Genomic DNA, 16,673 nt, shown 5'->3' with positions numbered 1-16,673 from the left:
CAAAAGAACTGAAGAAAATAAAAAAATTCTTGTGTACATCAAAAAAAGCAACAATGAAATACAAAAATATATCAAACAAATGAAAATTCGTTACCAGGTTGAAAAAAAATTATTGAAAACTCATAAAATTAAATAGGAACACAAGAAGCTGAAGTCACACTAGAAGTCAAGGAAGAAGAAAAAGAGAAAGACTATAAAAAAATATGTTGATACATATTTGGAAATCGATCTACTAGACATCGACATTGATAATATCTACCGAATAGGGTCGCAATCGGGAAACGCACCTTTTAGACCAGTAATACACTCATGCTGGTACGGAATACTGAAAAACAAGAAATATTTTCGAACGTTAGAAAATTTAAAGGCACTGTATGTATAGTCCTCAAAAACGGACGAAAAACAATCAGCGTCACTCAAAAATAAACTTCTTATAGACGGTGTGAAATATACTTATCAAGAGTTGAAAGCCTAAAGAGGATATTTAAGAAGAAGAGAATACTGAAGAACCCGAGGAAAGTGTCAAACAAAAACCCAGTGGATCTGAATAACAGAAAATGTATAAAACAAAATCAAATAGGAAATCTGGTAGGCGTAATCAGTTAAAAACAAACGAATAAAATTACAGAATAGCATATAAAAAGTGTACTGGAGGTTACAACAATTTAAAATCAAACTTTGTAAGAGTGCATGTGTAGAACTTTTAACTGGAAAAGCCACCGTTGGTGAGAATTAAATCCAGGACCTATTTTCGTTATTTCATTCAATTTCAGATGACTTGAATATTGAGTGGTTGAAAGTAAAATGTCGAAAAAGTCACCGTCGGTGAGAATTCAATTCAGGACCAATGACACTCAAATCCGATGTTCTAACAACTACTTCAACAGGCAGTTTACAAATTGGTGCGACATGAAACTATTTCTGTTTAATAACTCCCATTTTTTCATCGAATGACAAACTTTTAAAAAGTATCAAATAATTCGCCACATTACAAATTTCTGGTGGAGTTCATGTTTTTATTTCCATTTTCCGTTAGAAACTATTTATTTCGAAACGAAATATCAGTTTAATGATTAAGTTTGACGTTCAAGAACATATTGTTACGTTTTCCCCGTGGGTTTGACAACAATTGACTACACTGTACAATAAACAAAACCTATCTTCATTTCACTGCTACACTAATAATACAACCAAATACTTCGACTAAAACTTCAAACTAAAATTCAAATGTCTACCGCTTTATTTCAATCGACTCCGCACCGCACTGTCACTTCACTTGTCTATCCCGGATGTGCGCGTTGGTAGTGTTTATATATGTCAATGGGAGTCTTAGGAAGCCGGTAGAATTATTCTCGAAGCAAAGCGACATCTAGAGCATTCGCGAAGCGCAAGTCGAATTGAGCGCGATCTTGGCCATGTCACAATTGAATTACGACGACCAGTGGCGGCGGCCGTGTTTTTGGTGATTGATCCGAAGGTGTGGATCATTTTTTTAAATCTGTTTAAAATCTGTTTTTCCGTTAACCAGCTGTCGCACCCCTACGAACGACAACCCTCAGAAGTCGAAACTTGTGCGAGCTAAGGATTAACGAGGTCTTACCTTTTAACGTGTGATTCCTAACACGGGTTGGACGATAGCAAGTGAAGATTGATCGTTCAGACTAGGGCTTGAACCACCGACCAACACGGCAGTCAATTCGAGTGAGTGAACACGCCGAACCGCTTGGCTACCGACCGGCTGCCTAAACATCCAACAGAACCAGTCAAATAATTGATGCCTTAGTGTGACTTACTATCCAGATATAGAGGAACTTGATTAACTTACCTGATTTTATAACTTTTCTACCCTACTGAAAGTAGCATATCTGATGATATTCCTGATTTTGACAATAATCACTGGTATATGTATTTTATCGATTTGTTATAACAAATACATGTAATATAATAGTAATGGTTTAATATGATTATATTGCTATTAGGTATATAATGTCGACAGTTTTGTCATAGTGAAGTGAAGTTATATAATCGCTCTTCCAATTATACAATGTCGTTATCGCTCTCTTTTTCTGATGAATATTGAGTAATAAGATATAAAAAACTGTAATCTTCTATTCTGATTCAATTTGTTTCCATCCAGGAGCACCTCAAAATTCAACTTCGAAATGCTACAACTGCGCTGGCCCAAGGAATGCTGACTGCGCAAATAATTCAAAAAAATGGCAAATTATGAATTGTCCCATTGGTACTCCACTGTGTTCAACCCTTGTAACTAATGGTAAGTATTTTGTTGAAAAAAAGTTTCACTAGAGATTTCATTTCTATCTTATTTGAATTTTCGAAATAATTTTCAGGTCATAAGATAGAGTTGGAAGAATAGTTTTGACATTTTAGTAGTACATGAGGCACACTTTGATGTTGGAATTAAAAAAAAAACTCTATTAAGATTTATGAGATGAATGAAATGAAAATGGCATTTAAAAAATAATTAAATGTCGGTTCGTGAATTGGTGAAAAATTTTGATTCTTGAAATTTTACTCAAAACCTAAGCAAATTTTGTCTTTCATTTCTCACTACATCAAGTTGTTTAGCAATATTTTCATACTTGACGTCATGGTGCCGCCGTATCGAATTTGGATACAAGGGCTCCTATGCCGCCATTTTGAAAGCAAATGGTCTCTTGGTTTATGTTGTTGATAAAATTGTTTTACAATCTTTCTGATGGTCTAATACATCTGTATCTGTAGAGTAGGGAGGGTGAGTGTAAGCCCACAGCACTTAGGCCACATGTGACCCATTGTACATTCTCCCGAGGAGTTGCCCTCCTAGGTCATCGGCCCTCCTGTCCTATTCAGGAAGGTGGACGGGTCACTGTGACATATCTCCTTTATATCGGCAGGTGTAGGCCAAGACTCGCCGAACACACACTCTCTTTGGCAACCTTGAAGTGTCTCACGGTGGCCTCGGCGAAGGCCTCTCTTATTGACGATAACTCTGGGTACTCACGTAAGACATGCCTGACACACCTCCTGCACCTCCTAAAGAATCGGTAATGCGATTACCTTTACTCCTGTCGTGCCCTTTAACCCACCTCGGGATAATGTTATTATCTACCGAGGCTTTGGCTAAATCTTGGTGGCACTGTAGTACTAGCCCTGGGGTAACACGTTGTCTATTCAAGGCTAATAGGACGTGTCTGCTGTCAGTGCAGATTGTTATGTTTTTGCCAGAAATTCCTTTCCTGGTTATTTCTTTTGTGGCGATTGAGATACCAGCCAGTTCTGTTTGGACCACGCTGGTATTTTTTTTCCATTTCCATCTTAATCCTTAGGCTCAGTGATCTAGAGTACACTCCCCATCCTGAGCCTTCTTTGGTTTTTGAGCCTAAAACATAAACAAATATAAATATCGGCTCAAATGAACCGTACTTTCGTTTCAAATTCTACTACTCTCGAAATAACTTAATGTCGCCTGATACAATAATTTCGTTGTCACCCGGACAAAAATTTTGGGGATTTCTACTGAAAGGGTTTCAACTACATGTCGAAAACAAAATCGATTAGACTACGGGTCATTTCAAATTAGATCTGAACTCTCGTAAATTCTACATGCTTCTACATTAAGCGAAACGAGACCCGAAGCAACACAATGCAAAAGAGTATTCTCTGAAGCAAAGATGGAGCAATTCAGACTTGAAATAGACTCTCTTGATTGGAAAGAATTATCTACTACTGATGATCCAAATATAGCTTATGATATATTCATTAATAAAATAATGAATCTGATAAATATTTTATTCAAGCCAAAAAAAATGAATACTAAAAATGAAGACACAAAAAACTGGATGACTAAGAGCATTAGAATATCATGTGAAAATGAAAAGAAACTCTATCAAAAGCAATTAAAACAACTTATATCAAATGAACAATACCGATAATACTGCAAAATACTAAAAAATGTTATCAAGAAGTCGAAGGTAATATCTGACAATCAATATATTTCAAATGCTTCAAATAAAGGAAAGGCAACATGGTCACTAGTTAAAAAATACATTGGGAAAGCAAAAAATGAAAGCGATACAATTTTAAGAAACCTAGATACAGAAAACGGAAATAAGAAATTGGTTCTAGATAAAGTAAATAGTTTTTACATAAATCAATGCTCGGAACCTGCGAATCCAAAATTAAATAACCCTGATAGTCTCCTTTCCAAACCAGCAAAAAATAAAATAAATAATCCTGCTAGCTTACCATCAGCGAACCAACCTCTATTTCTTACACCAACAACTGAAAGTGAAATCTATAGCATAATACTATCTGTAAAAAACATCAGATCTGTCGGCTATGATGAAATTCCTGTAAAACTACTGAAATTCACTGCGCAAGAACTTTCAAAACCCTTAACATTGATAAATTGAAAATTGCTCACATAAAAGCAATTTTCAAAAAAGGTGATAGAAATCAAATAGAAAATTATAGACCAATAGCTCTACTATCGACCATTAGTAAAATATTCGAAAAAGCCGTATATAATCGCCTTATAGCCTATCTAGAAAAGTTTGAGTTATTGAGTGACACCCAAAATGGCTTCCGAAGAGGCAAATCTACTACACGAGCGATTTATCAAGCCTTGTGCACAGTGCTAAATAGTCAAAATGAAAGAAAACACACTTTAATGGTTTGTCTAGATCTGTCAAAAGCTTTTGACAGTGTCGACCATAATATACTAATAGGCAAGCTTAATGCCTATGGAATCGGGAGAATCTCAGCCGATTTAATAAAATCATACTTGCAAAATAGAACACAAAGAGTTGTTGAAAAATGCCACCTCACTAACGAAAACATACAGTCAGATGAAATAACAATCTTGAGAGGAGTTCCGCAAGGATCAATCTTAGGGCCGTTGCTATATATTCTGTATACCAATGAGCTAGCAAATGCTATTGATTTCAACACTGTGCAGTTTGCAGATGACACAAGTGTAGTAATCAAGGAACATAGTATTGAAGAATTAGACAGAAGCGTGTTTGAAGCACTGAATACTTTGGAAGATTGGTTCACACATAATCAGTTAAAGTTGAATATAAACAAAACACAAATAATGAAGTTTTTCCAACAATCAACTGCATGTGAATACTCAGCCTCAGATGGTAGATCAACAATATCAGCTTGCAAAAGTACAAAGTTCTTGGGAATTGAGCTTGATCTTAGATTGGACTGGAAATCTCACCTAACCTCAATAATACAAAATATTGCAAAATACTGCTATGCTCTAAGAGTACTAACAAGATCAATAGATATAAACGCTGCTATGTGTGTCTACTACGCACAAATTCACTCAAGGATCAAGTACGGTTTAATATTCTGGGGTGCTTCGACAGATGTCCCCAAGATATTTAAGATGCAAAAGCGATGCCTTAGAATTATATTTAACCACAAACAAACTGATAGTTGTAAACCCTTATTTATAAAAAATAAAATAATAACCTTATATAGCCAGTACATTCTTGATACTATACTTTTTACACACATATACTGTACAAGAAATAAGTCAGACTTGACCTGTAACACTCCAAACTTCTCATTTATTCAAAAAAACGTACTGCATACTCTAATAACAATTTACAACAAACTCCCTCTTACAATGAGGGAATTCGATAAAACAATATTAAAAATAAAATTAAAAGCATTTTTACTTGAAAAACAGTGACGAGTATTAAAATGATACTATTATTATTTGATCTATTTGACTGCTTTTACTATAATCATGTACTCGTAAGAGCCTATATCTACACGTATTAATATTTTTATACGTATGCATATATTTTTGTGCAGTTTATATACTGTACATCTTTCCTTCCTCTTTTAACCTAATATTATTGTGATATATGTTTATATTTATACTGACATGTTCTATGTCCTCAGGGGTACTGTATTTTTATCCTGAACAAATAAATTTTATCTATCTATATACAGGTGGCACATTAGTATTGCTTACTACAATGCAGCATATTAGAGGTCTTGTCTTGAACATACGTTCACAGTATCAGCTCTTCAGTGTTTATTTTGTAAGTGAGATGCAAAAATGCTAGAAGTGTTTTACGTGTTCGGATGTTTTCTGCTATGAATTTGCATCAAATTTTGTGTACATAGCCATTTTATTCAATGAAAAATCAAAGGTTAGAATGCAGTGCGTGGTAACTTTTCACGTAATGAATTCTAAATATAGTCGCTCGTAATACACTCATCCCGGAAACTTTGATAATTATCCACAATTCTCTATAATGATGCAACCGACTATTTTCCTAGTCGATCTTGGATAAAACGAGCGACTTGTAAAGTCTCAGGAGCAATTTTCTATCGGCACCCCAATTGATATTAGATGCACAACAAACAATGTTGTTAGATCTAACAACATTGAGAGCCTTCTTTGTCGTTGTTTCCCTTCTCTTCTATCTTCTTAATTTTTTACAATCCTTCGTTCTATTTGGTTAGTTTTTATTACTGTCAATGGATAGGAGAGTCTCTAGACCGTTTCAAAATTCCCTTTGTTCTAGTTTTTGCTTAGACTACTGGATCAAAGTTATCCTTTTATTATGCTTCATATTTTCGAATACGATATGAACGTTGTCTCATTCAAATCTTCTACTTGGTATCTGCCTACATCATCGAAATCAGGTGTTTTATTATTTCATTTATCATGGACAAATACTGATGGTGTTGAAGGTTGGAAGTCATTATCATCATCAGCAATGTATAATAATAGACGTGCAATAATAACTGTTCAACAGTCACAAAGCAATGTTGATAGTTTTTCATAAGTCACAGATACTTTGCCCAAATTTCCTCATGATAAGTCTTTTATCATTCGTACAATGAGGTCTCATTACCGTTCCGTTTGATTTTTTTTATTTTATTTCATTCAACCATTTTCCAATAGTAACCAACTCTCTATACGAGATCTCCATGCATATACTGAAATTTGAATAGTTATTGGGAGATCGAATATAAATTTCAACGTTTGTTGGTGAAATATTTCGAAACTTCATTCCAATTAACTATTTCCATGCATATATTTCTTCACTTTGTGGAAAATTGTTAGACAATATTTACAAAGCTGCTGAGTAACTTACTCTTTGTTTTAAAAAATAAGCCGCAAGAGTATTCACAAATTTCAAATTGAACACGTACATGAACATTTTGTGGATGCCTTTCTTCTTTGAGTTTTTATATTATTTTGTTTACTCGAAAAACTATAGGGATATTTGAAATCATTTGAATAACCGCTTATCACCAACTTTATTTCACAATTTCCACAATCAACTTATCTCTGAACATGAGAAAAACAATCTAAATTAACTTTTTTTATTGCAGTTATTTCATCTGTTCTTTCTGAAGTTGTTTCTCTTAAATCAACGACTTTCCAAATGTGTAATTACTTTGAAAGTTAATAGAGATACTAATGTCATTTTTTCTTTGACTATTTTTTCTTCTGAAAAATACTTTCATGTTTTGTCTAATTTTTCGATTCAGCCTTAAACCAGTCTATTCAACTTTAAACTACGCCTATTCATCTAATTAATTTGAAGCATTACGAGGACGAAATTAAAACTGCGGAGCTATAAAATTAATTGCCGAAGTGATCATATAGTCCAGTGCCGATAATTTTCGAAACCAAAAAAAAATAGTAGTAGGATGAAACCCTTAAAATAGAAAAATAATTCACGGGTGATCTGAGGGCGGAAAATGGAGTGGGTGAGTTTTTAAGGGTAAAAAGTGGTTTAACGCGATTTCCGGTAAAACTATGAAAAAAAAAAGTTGAATGGCAAAGTTGTAGGTAACAACTTTTATATCCACAGTTTTTTCACATAACTTCGGAATTTATGCAAAAAAAGCAAATATCCGATTTTATGGTTTTTTATTTATATCTTCTACAATTTTTTTTTACAAAATTTGGTAAGAAATTATCTTTTCATTTGTAATTTTTCAGATTTGAAATGTTCATTTTTTCCCTTATTTTAATTTAATATCAAAAAGCACCCAAATTTTCAATAGAAATTTCTCACATCAATATATCTGTGTGCTTCTTGTTCGTTGAAATCTCTAATTTTTGATGGTGTAAAAACATATACATTACTATTGCAACTATTCCCAGAAAATGCAAAAAACGTAAAAACTCGAATGAGAAACGTTTTTTCATCATTATGTAACATTTAGAGCTATTTATAAAAATGTTTACTTTAATTACTTGAGAAATGTAAGATTCCGTGTTACATTAATAAACAGAAAAATTTCAAACCCAAGAAAAATAAAGATTGCACAAAGCATTCGAAAATAATTCAAATAGATTCAAAGGGGATTTTATATAAAAAATGTGACTTGCAAATTTTTTCAGTAAAAAAGATGATTTATTAAATTCTAATTGGAGTTATGTCAAAGATAGATAGATAGATAGATAGATAGATATTTATTCATGCTATTACACAAAGTGTTTTTACATACGTCAAATCAATAATTTGATAAACTCAAAAGAACACACACATACATATACACCAGACACACATAACTCATATAGGTATATACACATTTACATGTGCATAAACAGAATTACACTATTGATTATTAAATTATCAGATACACCCTAGGGTAACAGTAACATTACATCCATCAGACTTCGTAAGATTTACATACTTATCTAGTTGAATATAAAAAGAAATCAAAGTATTTGGCTTTCTACTACTCCATCTGATACAAAAAAAGGGATGAGAGAATCTTCCAAAGAAAGGAGGAAAGTAATTAATTTGAAAATAAGTAACTCTATACATGGATGTGTAGATCATGCAAAGAAGTAACTTTCAGACACAATCTGAAAGAAAGTCCTCCTGAAACAGCTACTTTCATATAAACATTGAATTACACGAAAGAAAAAAATTCTTTCGAAACAAATACTTCTACATGAACACTGAATTAAACAGAAAATACTTTTCTCTACTCAGTTTGTATTTCAAACATTTGTTGTGGAATAAGAATCAGATATCATTCACATGATATGTGATGTTCATATAGAAGTATTTGTTTCGAAGGAATTTTTTTCTTTCGTGTAATTCAATGTTTATATGAAAGTAGCTGTTTCAGGAGGACTTTCTTTCAGTTTGTGTCTGAGAGTTACTTCTTTGCATGATCTACACATCCATGTATAGAGTTATTTATTTTCAAATTGATTATTCCTTCCTTTCTTTGGAAGATTCTCTCATCCATTTTTTTGTATCAGATGGAGTAGTAGAAAGCCAAAAACTTTCTTTCCCAAAAAATTAATCACTCTGCACCATTGCGACTTCGTTCTCCTCTTTTAGTTGAATTAACTACTGGTACTGTTGTCACAGTAACTGATTTTTCAATTTCGGGGTACCTATTAAAAATGATAGAGCTGCTTGCTGTTTATCTACATAGCGCAAATATTTCGCCATTTTATTTTTCTGCCAAATTACTTCGTGGAGTAAAAAGCCACCGTCCACGACATGCACAATGCACTTGTGAAGTGAATTTTTTTTGTAGAATATAAAAATGAAAAACTAAAAATTCGTTAATTTGAATAATTTGCATACATTTTGAGGTGATGTGAAAAAAAAAATGTGAGTACAAAAGTTGTAGATTTTTAATTACCTACAACTTTGCTATTTAATTTTTTTCTATAGGACTTGTAGTTTTGCCGGCAATCGCGACAAATAGGTTTTTACCCTTAAAAATACGTCATCCACTTCCCAACCTTAAATCGCTTGTAAATAACTTTTCTCTTCATTTCCGTCATTTCTGTCCTTTTCCAATGAGTCTCATCCTACCACTATTTTCTTTCACTTTTTACCTTTTTCGAAGGCTTCGGCACTGGTCTAATGATACATTTTAGGTTTGAGAAACAAATAACTTATTTGAGGTTACATGACATTAGTTTTCTGCTATTGATTTAATATTTTCATAAAAAAAATTGTATTCCCGGTGTGTACCACCTACTAAATTTAGGTACATGAAATATTTTGTAATAAGTATTTGATTTATGATTCCAGTAACAATTCAAAGATCTTGTGGGATTGAAACCTTATGTGATACTGTGAAGAATACACCTGGATTTGTATCCTGTGAAACCTGTAACACCCACTTATGTAATAATCAGACTGTCACTGGAGCTGGCTTCGTATCAAGTTTATCCATGGGTCTTGCAGCCAGTACCTTGTTGATTATATCTCTATTATAACATTTATAACCATTTGTTTTGTTTTTGAAGTCATTCATTCAGGATTGAGTAATATACCATTCTACATAACGATGAATATTTATTGTAAGGGTCAGTTACTGAATAATAGTAATTGTATCAGCCATAAAAATTGACTCTTTCCAAAAAGATAAAAAGAAAAAAAACGTGTTAAATCAATTTTGAACCAGTTTTCTCCAATAAGCTCTAGTATCATTTTATTTTCCATAACTATATACAGTGTACGTCAACCAAATGTAATAAAATGGATAATAAATGAATGAGGGCCTGTTCAAAAACCATTTATACAGGGTGTGTTATGTAGCAGTACTTATTTCCACTTCTCCTGTTTTAAATACATCCTCTTTATCATTTGATTCTTGCATTTTTTGGAATATTGTAGACATATTTCATATACAGCCTCCTTATTAATAGAGAAAAAATTCAAACTCCAGAGACTAGGAGATCATCATGAAAAATGAGAAATAAAACTTCCTATGTTTCAAACGAATTTTATTCATTCCATTCAATTCATTTCAAATTGCACTTATAGGACGAAACTGCAGTAACTTAGTTACAAATACAAGTGGTAAATAAAATAAGTAAAGAAATGTTTTATGTTTTTAATATTATTTTTTTTTATAATAATAATTACTTTTATTTCCTTAAAATTAGAGTACAAAGTATAGAAATTTTAACGTATAGCTCTTTAGAATAAATTTCGAGATCGACCGCATTAGCCTAGGCAAAATTGCCTGTCTGCCATGTGCTCCACCCCATATTGTGATGCAGTAAGAGAGAATTGACTCGGCTGGGGAGTTGTAGAGCATCATGAGGTGTTTTCTGGAGAGGATATCTCTTAGAGAATGAAAACTGTGTATAAGTGTTCTAAGGCGTTTGTTGACATGCATGATATGATCAGACCATCGTATGTGTTGGTCTAGGACTACCCCTAAATATTTAATTGATGATACTTTTTTAATAGTAGAACACCCACATACATTTTTGTGACAGTTTATAGAGTGTAGTTTCAGAGACAAATTATGTGGTTGACTAATGACTAATGACAAATTTAGTCTTATCAATATTTAGGATAAGCTTATTTAAATTCAACCATGCATATATATTCTGTAAATTTGTTTCGGTGGTGTGTTTAACATCCTCCCAATTTTTTCCCGCGCAGATGAAGGCTGTGTCGTCAGCGTAACAAATAAGGTGTCCTAGACCATCTATTTTTGCTATATTATTCATGTACACAAGAAAAAGTATTGGGCCCAACACTGTTCCTTGAGGCACCCCGATTTTCACTATTGACTCCGTACTTACCTCATTCCCAATTTTTACTCTCTGGACTCTATTTGTTAAATAATTGGACATAAGAATTTGTGGGAGACCACGAATGCCGTAGTGACTCAATTTGTTTAGTAGAATTAAAATGTTAAACGGTTTTAATAAAAAAATATATATAATGTAGATGATGTAGATACTGAAAACTAAGAAATAATTCGGAAGAACCTATTAGGAAGCAGCCATCTCACCACTCTCCTCAGCAATCTACGGTATTGATCAGATAAAAAAAATAAAATCGTTGGGCGTAGCGGAAGCTGAGTAAATATGTAAATAATTACTACGCCCAACGATTTTTTTATTTTTTCATCTGATCAATTCCGTAGATTGCTGAGGAGAGTGGTGTGATGACTTCTACCTTCCAATTTTTTTAAGGGCATAACGGAAGCTCTACAAGAAAATTCTTATGCCTCTCTAAAAACGGTGCATCTGCGAAAGTAAAGATTCACGTTTGATTTGAATCCTGGAGATTAAATTCATTTGGAAGAACGTTCTCAGGAAGTTTATTCCACATAAACGCAGTTCTCCAAATGAAAGAGTTCGAGGTGTATTGAGTTGAACCTTAAAACGATGAGTAGCCTCAGTTCGTCACGTATCTCTAATATTATGTACCGCTATTGGTGGAATCAAATGTGCCAAGTCACTTGAACAAGTCTTATGAAAGATGAAAGTATCTATAAAAGACAAAGCGGAGAGAGGGAAGAGGGGATAGGTGAAAGCGTTCTCGGTTCAGTCATCACCCGAAGGCAATTGTGGATATTAACAATTGAAACATCGTGAAGTAACTTGGCTTGAAATCTTTCAATCCTTATTTCATTTCAATTGTTCAATTCCTTTCATTATTTTTATTTCATTGTAATTTCATTTCCGGATTTTTTGTTTATTATAGGTAATTGTTATTTTCAGCTATTCATTATAATTTTTAATTTTATTTTTTCTTTCAAGGATTTCAAATCATTTTGTACAGGGTGATTCAAAAGTACTTTGACGAACTTCAGGAGGTGATTCCTCACAATATTCTAATATGAATTGTCCAAATCAATAAATGTCCGGAAACGCTTCGTTTCCAAGATACAGGATGTTGAAGTTTTATTTTTATTTTGGTTTTTTTCAAATAACTTTTGAAATACTGAACTTAATTAAACGAAACTTGGTAATAGGAGGTTTTTGAGGTGTCAAATTTGAACCTGATGTTCTTATTGTTCTTACTCGTACGGGGCGCCACCTACACGTCTTTTTCTTTTTTAAAGATTCATAACTTTTTTGGGCGAACTTCTAGCACATTTTTCAGTAAAAAAATCGATTCCTCTATCATATCTACGTAAATAAGCTACCCTTGTTACTAGTCGCTGTAAGCAACCGTTTTCTAAATATTTGGACTTGAAAACTTGAAGTCGATTATTTGATAATCGATGCATGTTAAAGTTATTACGAATATTTTGCATTTTTCACAAGAATGCTTTGGAAATAAATTTGACGTTTGTGAGTAGTTTTGGTAATTACATATTTTGTGACAGTTAGACGTTTTGTTGAAGTTTCCGTAAGTAGAAGTAGAAAACACTTATTTTGAAAAAATGGATTATTTAAACAATAATGCTCATTTAGCCGATATGCATTTCGTTTATGGCCTTGCGGATGGCAATGCGCGCGAAGCAAGACGTATTTACCAAGAGATTCAATGACTAGACGACTGACTGCCTGTATCTTCGCTGAAGGTGGACACTTCCAACAATTTATTTGAATACAATTTAGTTTCGTTTATTTTAGTTTATTCTACATATTCAAAATTTCCTGAAATGAAATGTTGACATTTCTTGCAAATTTTATTAAAACAAATACTGATTATGCACCCTTGATACAAAAATAACTATTTCGCTTATTGATGTCATAAAGGAACGTACCCAACAGTAATGACCTCTTCAAACGAGTAAAACGTCAAATTCATTTCCAAAGCATTTCTGTGAAAAAAGCAAAATATTCGTTATAACTTCAACATGCATCGATTATCAAATAATCGACTTGAAGTTTTCGAGTCCAAATATTTAGAAAACGGTTGCTTACAGCGACTAGTAACAAGGGTAGATTATTTACGTAGATATGATAGAGGAATCGATTTTTTTACTGAAAAAATGTAGAAGTACGCCAAAAAAAGTTGTGAATCTTTAAAAAAGAAAAAGACGTGAAGGTGGCGCCCCCTACGAGTAAGAGCAATAAGAACATCAGATTCGAATTCGACACCTCAAAAACCTCCTATTACCAAGTTTCGTTTAATTAAGTTCAGTATTTCAAAAGTTATTTGAATAAAACGAAAATAAAAATAAAACTTCAACATCCTGTATCTTGGAAACGAAGCGTTTCCGGACATTTATTCATTTGAACAATTCATATTAGAATATTGTGAGGAATCACCTCCTGAAGTTTGTCAAAGTACTTTTGAATCACCCTGTATAATATCAGACAATGGAAAACCAAACTAATGAAATTCACCATGAAACATTGTCAACCACCCTCAAACAAACATTCGCTAGTTAATTGGACTGACTTTGCGAAAACGACATGGGGATCATGGTGGAATTGGCACAACTTTACAATACTGAAATGTTTCCCATGAGACCATTTGAAGTAAAACGTGGTACAAAGATGTAGCTTCACTATTATTGGGGACTTTCAAATTTCTATTAGATTTCATTACATACATATTCCTGCCAAAAAAATCAGTAAATTTTATAAACGGACAATTATATCATTATGGATTCATCAAAAGAGACAGTGGAATGCAAGAAAGCTTTGATGAGATTTCTTATCAGCTATTCAGATTTGTGTTTTTTGTCTCTTGCCTAGATACTGTGATAAAGCGAATTAAGTAGCACAACCAGATATACATAGAAAGTATGATTGATTGCATACTGAGCCTCATTTGTAGCCACACCAGATCTCTGTTTGTTTGAAGGTGATTGACAATGTTTCGTGATGAATTTCACTAGTTCGGACTTCCATTGTCTATTATATAAAATGATTTGAAATCCCTGAAACAAGTAAAAAAAGAATAATTAAAAAAGAATAGTTGAAAATAACAATTATATTAAGCAACAATAAACCTGAAATGAAATGATAGTAAAATAACCTACAAGTAAAAATATAATAATTGAATAAATAAAAATTAAAGGAATGCAAAAAAAGAAAATAATAAAAATAAAAAAGTGTAGAGATTCCAAGTCACGTTAGTTCACGACGTTTCGATTGTTGGTATCTACAATCGTCTTCGGGTGATGACTGGACTGATTCCTCCGAGAGATGACTATTTTATAGGTCGTTGAAATACTTTCACTTTCTCTACTTTCCATTTTCCGCTTCACTGATTCCGTGAGAGATGACCGATTTGGCGGGAGTTGGTCATTTCTCGTTTGATGATGGGTTTCCATATGTTTCGTATATCTACGCTGGCCTGGCTGAATACGTTGTTGGACAACATGTATGCGGCTTCCTTAAATTTTCTCCTGAACCAATGTTCCTCTCTGTGCAAGATCTCAGCTTGGGACCACTCGATGTTGTGTTGATGGGTCCAAACATGGTCTGCTATTCCTGATTTGCTGGTTTCTCCTCGCTGTGTGTGCTTCTTGTGCTCGGCAATGCGAACATTCAATGGCCTCTTAGTTTCACCAATATAGGATTTTCCGCACTCACAGGGTATCCGGTAAATGCAATTCTTGGAATCGCAGTCCGCGTTTGGGGGCCTGGTTTTCGTGAGGCTGCTACGGATAGTGTTACCGGATCTAAAACAGGTTCTAATGTTGTACTTGGAACCAATTCTTCTTATCCTCTCCGATAATCCTCTGATGTAGGGAAGTGCAAGCACTGGTTGTGACGGCTTCTCTTCCTTGCGAGGCTCCTGCTGTCTTTTGGCCAAAGTCTTTTCTACCATCGCTTTGGAGTATCCATTCCGCTGAAGATCACTTTTGATGATGTCTAGTTCCTTCTCGAGACCTTCCTTTGTATTACAAAGCCCAAAAGTACGGTCTAATAGAGTCTTGATGATTCCTCTTTTTGTCGATTGATGGTGGTTGGATTCGTGGTTCAGATACTGTCCCGTATGAGTGGGTTTTCGGTATACAGATGTTTCCCACTTAGTGTCGGTCCTCTTCACCAAAACGTCTAAGAATGGCAATTCATTGTGGATTTCCTTCTCCATTGTGAAAGTGATGGAAGGTCTCACGCTGTTGATGTGTTTCAGAAAGGCGTCTAGTTCAGTATTCCCATGGTTCCATATTATGAAAGTGTCGTCAACATATCTCAACCAGACTCGAGGTTTCTTGTGGGCTTCTTCAATGGCCAGAGTTTCAAACCACTCCATATATATGTTGGCTATGACTGGTGAAAGTGGCGATCCCATTGGCAGTCCCTCATCTTGTGTAAAGAATTCGTCCTTCAGTTGGAAATAACAGTTTCGTACACAGCATCCTAGTAATTCCATAATTACTTCTATAGGTAGATTCGTTCTCTCTTTCAGGTTCCCATCTTCGGATAGCTTTCTCTGTATGATTTGGAGTGCTTCTTCGACCGGAACGTTGGTGTAAAGGCTTTCCACGTCGAAACTAATTAGTTGATCTTCCTGTGTGACTTCAATTGACCCTAGTAGTTCGACAAAATGTCTTGAATTCTTCACAAAAGACGATGTTTTCCCTTGTAATGGTTGTATTAAGGGAAGTAAAAATCTAGACAAGTTTTGAGTAGCCGAATCTCTGGAGACCGATCATCAGCTCCAGAGATTCGGCTACTCAAAACTTGTCTAGATTTTTACTTCCCTTAATACAACCATTACAAGGGAAAACATCGTCTTTTGTGAAGAATTCAAGACATTTTGTCGAACTACTAGGGTCAATTGAAGTCACACAGGAAGATCAACTAATTAGTTTCGACGTGGAAAGCCTTTACACCAACGTTCCGGTCGAAGAAGCACTCCAAATCATACAGAGAAAGCTATCCGAAGATGGGAACCTGAAAGAGAGAACGAATCTACCTATAGAAGTAATTATGGAATTACTAGGATGCTGTGTACGAAACTGTTATTTCCAACTGAAGGACG

General features: G+C 34.0%; 1 protein-coding gene across 1 annotated transcript in view; it reads left to right on the top strand.

Moving 5' to 3' along the window:
- Window positions 1-16,673, top strand: part of LOC111511239 (uncharacterized) — a 32,240-nt gene that overhangs the window by 4,911 nt on the left and 10,656 nt on the right. The window contains exon 2 of the mRNA XM_074178818.1: window positions 2,138-2,275. Within this exon, the coding sequence (XP_074034919.1) occupies window positions 2,138-2,275 (138 nt within the window). The remainder of the gene's footprint in view (window positions 1-2,137; window positions 2,276-16,673) is intronic.

This window comes from Leptinotarsa decemlineata, unplaced genomic scaffold, assembly GCF_025532065.1.
Source record: "Leptinotarsa decemlineata unplaced genomic scaffold, Ldec_3_MD MMD2_tig00004307_RagTag_RagTag, whole genome shotgun sequence".
In the NCBI taxonomy this organism is placed as follows: Eukaryota; Metazoa; Arthropoda; class Insecta; order Coleoptera; family Chrysomelidae; genus Leptinotarsa; species Leptinotarsa decemlineata.
The sequence above is the reverse complement of the archived record's forward strand: the minus strand, read 5'-3'. Positions and strand labels throughout refer to the sequence as shown.